This window comes from Mesocricetus auratus, unplaced genomic scaffold (genome assembly GCF_017639785.1).
Source record: "Mesocricetus auratus isolate SY011 unplaced genomic scaffold, BCM_Maur_2.0 Super-Scaffold_4256, whole genome shotgun sequence".
In the NCBI taxonomy this organism is placed as follows: domain Eukaryota; kingdom Metazoa; phylum Chordata; class Mammalia; order Rodentia; family Cricetidae; genus Mesocricetus; species Mesocricetus auratus.
Window position 1 is genome coordinate 114,289,457 of NW_024429182.1, and position 8,971 is coordinate 114,298,427.

Below are 8,971 nucleotides of genomic sequence, written 5' to 3' on the forward strand. Positions count from 1 at the left end.
AATGACATAGGAGAAAATATTTACAATATCAAAACTTAGCCAATGGCTTTCCCAAAGCTTTACTGCTTACATATAAAGTCCCACCTAGCAGTACATCAGTATTTCTCTCCAGTTTAAATTCTTAACTTTATGTAGATTCAGCTCTTTCAAACAAAATCCTTAAGAATATGTGATTACTGGATTGCCGGATTGCCACACTTTCTCATCCTATAGTGAATCCTAAGTATTTTAATACTTCCATCCCCACAGCCCTGGCAAAATATCATTTTGAATTTTAAGCTTTAAGGCTTATATAAGTAGAATTATATTTACATTCACACACATATAAAATATCACATTTTTTTGTTGTTCAGTATTGTTATTCACTGTTTCCCAAGTCAACCACTTTGATGGATGTAGCTATAAGTCACCCATTATAAGATTCTCCTTCACAAACCTATCATATTTACTCATTCAGTCTACCAATGACGGACATATGTAAATTCACTGCTTTTTAGTAACATAACTGAGCTGGTAAGAAGTTTGGATAGGAACCGGAGAGATGGCTTAGTGGCTAAAAGCACCGACTGGCTCCTCCAAAGTCCCCTGGTTCAATTCCCAGCAAGCACATGGTGGCTCACAACTGTTCGTTAACTCCAGTTTCAGAAGACCTGTGCTGTTTCCTGGCCTCCAACGGCAATGCATATCCACAGTACAAAGACACGTATGCAAGCAAAAACATCCATACATATAAAGTTACAATAAATCTAAACAAAATCTTAAAAAAGAAGTTGGAATCATGTCTCTTACACACTGTCTAGGAGATCTCAAAATCACTAAACTGACACATCTTCAGTGCTACCACATTGTTTTCCTGCTGTTGAACCAATCCACACTCAACAGTGGAATACCGTTACGGTATAATAAGCAGTATTTCATCTTTTAAATTCACACTTTCCCAACTTCTAATGGGATTGAGCATCTGTACAGTTTACTATCCTGGCTTAGTTGTTTCACACTCCTCTTCTGTAAGTATCCCATATTCAGTCCATCTTCCTGCTGGTTATAATACAGGTTTGTTTTGGAAAGGTGTTGTAAATAATCTCTAATTGTTAGTTCTTTGTCAGTTAAATGTTTATTATATTTTCCCTAATTCCAAAGCATTTTTGTTATTTTTTTTCATTTTGTAGCATACTTGATAAAAATGTTACTCATTTAAATATAGCTGAATTAAGCAACCTTTATACCATAGTTTTTACCTTCTCAAGATATCTTCCCTTATGGTCACAGAATTAAATTAAGTTAAATTATAATTAAATTCACTAACATCCATTACTATTTTTCTAAAAACTTAAGCTGGGACTTTTGTGTATTTTAACTACATGCAGGTGTTTTGTTTGATATTAACAACAGGTCGGTTCAGTATTACTTCCACATAGCTAAGCAATTTCCCAAAGATCCTTTATTGACATTATCTTTTCTCCACAGATTTGAAATGCTAGACCTATATAAGTCAAGTTCTCACATATGTATCTGTTTCTTGGTCATTGGTCAATGTGATACCCCAGACAATTCCAAACCACCAAGTGACAGGCCATTCACAAGCCTTACCATCTTACAAGACAGTAAGTACCACATCCCACTCCTCCGGGGTTTTAAAAAGACATATCTATTTTTAAATAATAAAAAAAAAGCTGTTGGAATTTTTTCTAATTCATAAATATATGGATTAATACAAAACAGCCATCAAGTTTTCTTGTTTTGGTTTTTTTTTTGTTTGTTTGTTTGTTTGGTTTTTTTGAGGATTTGGTTTTTCGAGACAGGGTTTCCCTGTGTAGCTTTGAAACCTGGAACTAGCTCTTATAGACCAGGATGGCCTCGAAATCACAGAGATCCACCTGCCTCTGCCTCCTAAGTGCTGGGATTAAAGTCGTGCACCACCACCCAGTAACCAAGTTTTTAAATATTGAGTTTGACAAAACACAAACATAGTATACCTACCTTGTTTAAGTTTTCTCTAATATACTTTTATCCTAACTATACGGTAGATTTTAACGTCTTTTATTGTTTATTTATTGCTGATGTGCATTTCTTTTCAATGACTTGTATATCCTGAAATATGCTAACATATTAAATTCTGGCAGTTGATTTATAATTTTTTACCTTTGGGATCCCCTAGAACTGGAGTTACAGGTGTTTATGAACTAGCATGTGGGTTCTGGGACTTGAACCCAGGCCCTTTGCAACAGCAACAACTTTTGACCACTGAGCCATCTCTCTAGCCCCTTATTTTTTACTTCTCTACAAAGTCATAGCCATTTATTAGTCAACAGTTATTTTCTTTCCAAAACACATTATTTTTGCCTTATCGTTATAACTATAATCTCCAAAACAATGCAAATTAGAAGTTTAAATGCCAACAGCAGGATACAATAACTTATTCATGAACAGAAAAGTTTTAATATTGCATAATTAAATTCAATCTTTTAGATTTGAAAAAAACACATTAGGTTATCTTCTAAACTTACTTTGTGAGAGGATTTTTATCATAATCACAATAGATGTTGAATTTTATTGAGTATCTTTTACATCCATTGAAATATTTTTCTTTAATTCATTAATATAGTCATATTAAAATCATTTTAAAATTCCTTGAGATATATTTAATTCAGTTATAAAGAATTATCATTTTAAAAAATACTAGATTCAAGTTGCTAGTATTGATAACTTTTAAAAGATTTTATTTATACTTATTTTATGTGTATGAATGTTTTGCCTACTTCCATGTCCTATGCACCACCTGTGTATTGTCTACAGAACAGAAGGCATGGTAATATCTGGAACTGAAATTACAGAATGTTGTAAGTCACCATGTAGATGCTGGGAACAGAACCCAGAACCCAGGTTTTTTCCAAGAACATCAAGTGCTCTTAACCACTAAGCTATCTCTCTAGTCCTACTACAATAACTTATATCCCAATTAGAAGGTTGACATGGAATTTTCCTGCCCTAGGTTGCCTTCGAAAGGACTTCTGGATAATCATGTTCTCCTTGACTTGGTATGTCCTGTGATTGGTGAATATGCCCCATCGTTGGGTTTCTCTCCTCTATTGTTTTTACTATTGCAGGTAGAACTAAAATTTATTTGTTCTTGAGGTTGGAGAGAAGGCACTGGCTCCTGTTCCAGAGGACCCAGGTTCAGTTTCCAGCACCCACATGGAAGCTCACAACTGTCTGTAGCTCCAGTTCTGGAGCTTCCAACACCTTCATGCAGACATACAAGCAGGCAAAACACTAATGAACATAAGATAAAAATAAATGATATATATTTTAAAAATAGTTTGTTCTTTACTACCATATAGACAGTTAAACTAGACAGGCATATTTAAGTATTTAAGCAATCTGGGCTTTTCAGTGAAAGGTTTTTCCCAACCAAAATAATTTCTTAAATCATCACAGTAATAGGTTTACTGACATAAAGCTGTTTGTTATAATGTATTACCTAAATCTCTATTAGCATCATCTATTTCTCATTCTTTACCAATCTTACTGATGTTGTCATTTATATTAATCTTTTAAGTCATTAAGAAAATATCTCTTTATATATGCTATACTGATAGGGGAAGTCCTTCTGTTTATGTTTTTGTCTTATTGGTTGACCAATAGGGAAGCAAGATAGGTGGGATTGGGAGAGGTGGAGGATTCTGGAAAATATAGTCAAGAGTGGAGAGTCACCATGTGATCCCAGGAAGAGAGGATGCATAGCGTCCTTGGAAAGATAAGTCCTTATAGAAAATACATATTAGTAGTCATGGGTTAATACTTAAGACAGAACTAGCCTATGAGAAGCCCTGGACATTGGCCAACAGCACTGTAACTAATAGAGTCTCTGTGTGTTTTCTGGGGATGATGCGGCTCTGGGACCAGGCTGGAAGAATGCTCGGTAGACTATACTTCATATATTTCCTAAGTACAGTGAGCCACAGAAAGTAGCATTAGCTGGTCAAAGTAACAAATATGCTTCAAGAGAGAAAATTAAAAATAAAAAAGCAAAATAAGGTTTTATTCACACTGATCATAAATTGCTTACACTGTTGTAATTTTAATTAGTAAACATCATAATTTAAAACAATTTATGTCTATAGAAAACATAATAAGTATTAACAGTTCTCACAAACATCCTCCTAATGGCTTCTCTCATTATTTACATCTTCATTACTGTGTGGTATGCTGCATTCTCACAACTGATGAACCAACAGAGATGGTTTACTAAAGCCAGTTGATATATATATATATATATTTTTTTTTTTTTTGGTTTTTACGAGACAGGGTTTCTCTGTATTGTTTTGGAGGCTGTCGGGCCAGGCCGGCCTCAAACTCACAGAGATCCGCCTGCCTCTGCCTCCCGAGTGCTGGGATTAAAGGCATGCGCCACCACCGCCCGGCTTAAAGCCAGTTTATATTAAGGTATATATTTTAAGCATGGCTATCATCTTTATAATTGTTAGTGGTTGTCTTTGGCTTCTCTAGTGCTTTCTATAAAGCATCGGTTTTCTCCCTCACGTGCTTAACTTTATCTTCTTTCATCTTACTTTGGATACTGTCACTCTATCTTTTCAAGTCGGGAGAACATGAGTGCTTCATTATTAAACCTGCCAGCTCCCATACAAATGGCCTCAAATTTCCAACAACCTCCTAAGTCTCCAGGATCTATTTTATTTCTCTATTTTCCCATCTCATTATTCCTCATCCATCCTGTTGATTACATACTAGATAGATACTAGGTCCATTACAGAGACAAATATTTTATTTTGGGACTATGAAGAGAATTATTCTAAACCCTTTGAACTTAAAAGCTAGAACAAACACTCTTCCTTTTAAAACTTGTACTTATTTGTGTGTGTGTGTGTGTGTGTGTGTGTGTGTGTATGTACATGTACACATACCATGCATAAAAGTCAGAGGAGAATTTGTAGGAATGTGTTCTCCACTCCTACCATGTGGATCCCAAGAATCGAATGCAGGACATCAGGCCCCAGAGCAAGCACTTTTACCTAATCAGTCATCTCACCAGCCCTAAAGCAGTATCGTCAAATGATCCTCAAGCATTCCTTTGGTTCTTGAATTACTTGGGCTAATCTTCAAGGTCTTTTGTAATTTGATACATTCTGTTGGTCTCTAGGCACTAGTTCCATTCAAATCAAGTATAACACACAGAAACTGGTCTTTATTCTATTTTCCAGCACATAATGGCTTTTCTGTCTTCCTCTCAACCCAGCCAACACATCCACCTGTGAAATCTTAAAATCAAGTAATAGCCGACTTGTCACAAGTCACTTCTGCATTTAACACAATATCAGATTAATACAATGCAATAAAAAGCAATATAGAAGTGAACTTTTCTCAACACCTATTTGATCTTAACTTAATGGATTGTCAGTTCCTGCTACATGTTTAGATTACTAAAGAACACTGCAAATGGATCATGACATTGTAGATAGCTAATACTCATTAAAATGCAACAAATATTTAACAAATCTAAGAACATACCTTGCCTGCCAGGCGGCTGGAGATGATTCCATTACTAGATATAAGACAATCAGCAAGGGTAGTTTTTCCTGTTAAAATAGCATTAATTACCACACATTTGTTTAAAGGGGCTAGTTTTTCCTAGTAAAATACATTAATTACCACCCATTTGTTTAAAGGGGCTAGCATTCTACAGTGCTATATTTTCTACCTGTGGACTTTACCAATTGCACTTGAAAAGTTGTCAAATTAATTTTAAGCACAGAAATTTTTTAAATTGAGGTAGACCTTACAGAGTAAAACATATGACTTTGGTGAGATAAACCACTAGAGAATCAAAATACAGATCATCTTGTACAATAGTATACTCTATAACTAGAACCTAGCATTTAAGAAATTAATAATTTACTAACCATCCTATACAACTGATTATACTTATAAACTTAGGCTCTAAAGGCTCAGAATGTCACAAGGTATGCTAGTAAATCATCACCAGGAAATGACAGCACACAGTCTTCTGTCATAATTACCTATGTGTGACCCTCAACAACATTTGCAGGTTAAACTGTTAACATTTATTTCATAAGAAAATTGCAAACTGTTGTTTGCAGTGCAGCCTGTAGAGCAGTACAGAGCAGCCAATGCAACCCAGTTTCAAAACTAAACCTAAAATCTACTTTACAATAAAAGAAATTTGTTGCATAATCAATATACATTTACAGTTACCCTTACCAGACTATTGCCAAAGTGTTTAAAGAATGGCATGGGCATACTCAATTCCCACAGTTGGGTAGGCCTAACAAATGGTTGGATTTTTCCTTCAATCCAGCTTTTTGTAGTCTGTGAATATATAATCTGTGAAATCTGTGTAATAGCATAAACCAGGAACCACTCAAAAGGACCTCTGATGATCTTAATGTGTTTTAGTATATAATCCTAGAATATCACTTTGCTGCTATGCAACAAGAGTAGAATTCATTCTAAGTATGCAAACACACGAACCTTACAATATACCACAAAAGAGGGACTTTGCATTACTAAACAAGGCTGACCCTTGGACAACAATGTTTCATACATACACACTGGTGAATCTGCTATTAGTTTTCAAAGCAAAAACAAAACAAAACAGAAACAAAAAGGGAAAAAGAAACAAAGTGAAACCTTTGGCAAGACCTCATATCCTCCAAACGTGCATACTATCATAAAACCCATGGGGTAGGTTAGTCACTGATTTGTGTACAAAACTCAATCAGTTGGTTCTTCCTACAAGGTGACCCATTATCTCTGTTTCTATACTACCTTCAGAGCTCACATTAAGGACAAGAATCACCAAGCCTCTTTTCTGCCTTCCAAACCACCCAAGTACCTTTACCAGTCTAATCAAATCTGTAATCTGAGTACTTCACCCTTGCTTGCTTGCTTTCCCTAATGGCTCCCTACATGATAATAAAAAATGCTAATCACCATTTTCCTGACTACGTATTTCATTGCTGACAGGAGATTCTCATAACCATTCTTTTACATAGGCTGTACACCGCAGCTCAAATAGGCAAAGTAATTTGAAAAGAACTCAGAGTTTAGGATGGCTAACTACATAGCTAGAGCACTTAAGCCTTCTCTTAGAACCTTGCAGGCTTGACAAGCTCTAAAAGACAAGACCCAGCCTGCCTCTCCCCCATCCACTCCCTCACCTTTAAAATGCTGAGTGGTTTTGACTTCACAGGCCAATCTAAACAGAGCTGAGGCTACTAGAAGAAAAAGTTTCAACTGGCCAGCAGACTCAGAATGAAGCAGTCTGACAGTGTCAAGGAAATGTCTACCAGAATCCCACAAACAAACATTAGCTGAGCCGGCCTTTACTGTACACTTTGGTCACATCTGTCTCCTTCTGTCCCTGCTCACACATTGCCGCTTATAACGCTTGTCCCCACCTACCAGCTAGAGTGCCCTCCTGAAAGGGCAATCTGACAACTTTTCCTAACCCAACCTGGCTACCCAATCCTCCATTTTTCAAAACTCTTATCTACTCCCCCTCCCCTATCTCATCATGATTCATCCCTAAAATCGCTACAGCTGGGCAGCTGGCATCCTCAGACACGTCTAGATCCTGATATATTTAACAAAATGCCACAAACTTAGCAAATGTTCATTCAGTATGGATGAATTAAGTAAGATCCCTAGGAGATACTCTCTACCAAGACCATGGATATTTTTAACATTTCACAAACTCATCTTTTAACAAAGATTCAAGCTCAAATTTAAAAGCATAGGAAATCCTATGCAGAAGAATGCTAATTACCAGGTAACCTATTACAAATGTTTTACAGCATGCTTCTCTGACATCATACACACACACACAAACACACACACACACACACACACACAACTTCTTAGCAAGCATCACTTTCATCACTCCAATGACACGTAGAGACATCCCTTTGTTAATAAAAAGCCATTTTTCAAAAGTCTTACCATGGTCAACGTGAGCCAAAACACAGATATTTCTGATGTTGGCGGTGTTTTTCTGAAGCTGAATCATCTTATCAAGGCCATTGAGCACCATGGTTACTTCTTTCCTGTGACTAAAAATTAAAAGCAAATTACAAGTGGTACAATGTTTAAGGGTCAGGGGGAAACAACAACAACGACGACCAAAAAAAAAAAAAAATGAACAAGCTGAGAGACAGATGCTGGTATTTACAAGCCGCCTCAGATTTCTCAGCTGAGACCCCGAAGAATGGCTAGCCACATCTAATTCCTTCTGCCTCTGATGGGATACGACAGTCAAGCCCAAGAACAAGTTCCACTGCAAAGTCCACACACATTTACAGCACTTGCGGAGTGAGCTGGGAGTTTCCGGATCTGAGGCGCGATGAATCACGCAGCTGGGAGCAGGGAGCAGAGACGCCCAGCCAAGTGACACCACGCCCCCGTCCAGGTACTGAGGCTCAAGACGACCACCGGAAAAGTGGGCATCTCCCTCTTCCCCACTTTAGCTCCTCCGAAAATCTGTCGCTCCTGTCAAGCTCGCTGGCTTTTTACCAGACCGAAGGATCTCGGCCCGGAGACGGCACCGAGTGTCCCTAAAACTTTTGGATCACGTGCTGGGGAACACAGCAGGTGCATGACACATCGCCCGTCCCTCTGCGGCTAAAAAAACGCAAACCAAGGACTGCAAGCTCTTCCTCCGTCCGGGCGCCGGGAGTCGTTGCCGGAGGCTCCCAGGGTCCTACGAGGTGCAGCTGCCCCGTGCCCTGCTCGCCTAGCCCTACCGCCACGACCCCCGGGTCCCCACCACCGTCCGGAAGCCGGCGTCTCCCGCAGGCCCCACTCACCGGCTCCCGGAGCGCTTTACTCACGCTTCCAAGGCTCCCGGAGTAATTCGGGCCGGAAGTCGCAGGCGCCGGGAGGCGGGGCCTGCAGGCCTGCGACCTCTGACCCGCGCGCGTCTCCAACCCCGCCG

At 38.3% G+C, this 8,971-nt stretch overlaps 1 protein-coding gene across 2 annotated transcripts in view; it reads right to left on the minus strand.

The window, feature by feature from the left end:
* Window positions 1-8,947, minus strand: part of Efl1 (elongation factor like GTPase 1) — a 128,375-nt gene extending 119,428 nt beyond the window's left edge. The window contains exons 1-3 of one of the 2 annotated variants that reach the window (XM_005077846.4): window positions 8,844-8,947; window positions 7,981-8,090; window positions 5,530-5,597 (exon numbers count right to left, since the gene is read on the minus strand). In XM_005077846.4, the coding sequence (XP_005077903.1) occupies window positions 5,530-5,597; window positions 7,981-8,071 (159 nt within the window). In that variant the 5' untranslated portion in view covers window positions 8,072-8,090; window positions 8,844-8,947. Of the gene's footprint in view, window positions 1-5,529; window positions 5,598-7,980; window positions 8,091-8,331; window positions 8,629-8,843 lie in introns of those variants that run through there. The other variant, XM_021231686.2, reaches the window with a different exon arrangement.
* Between the last annotated feature and the right edge of the window lie 24 nt (window positions 8,948-8,971).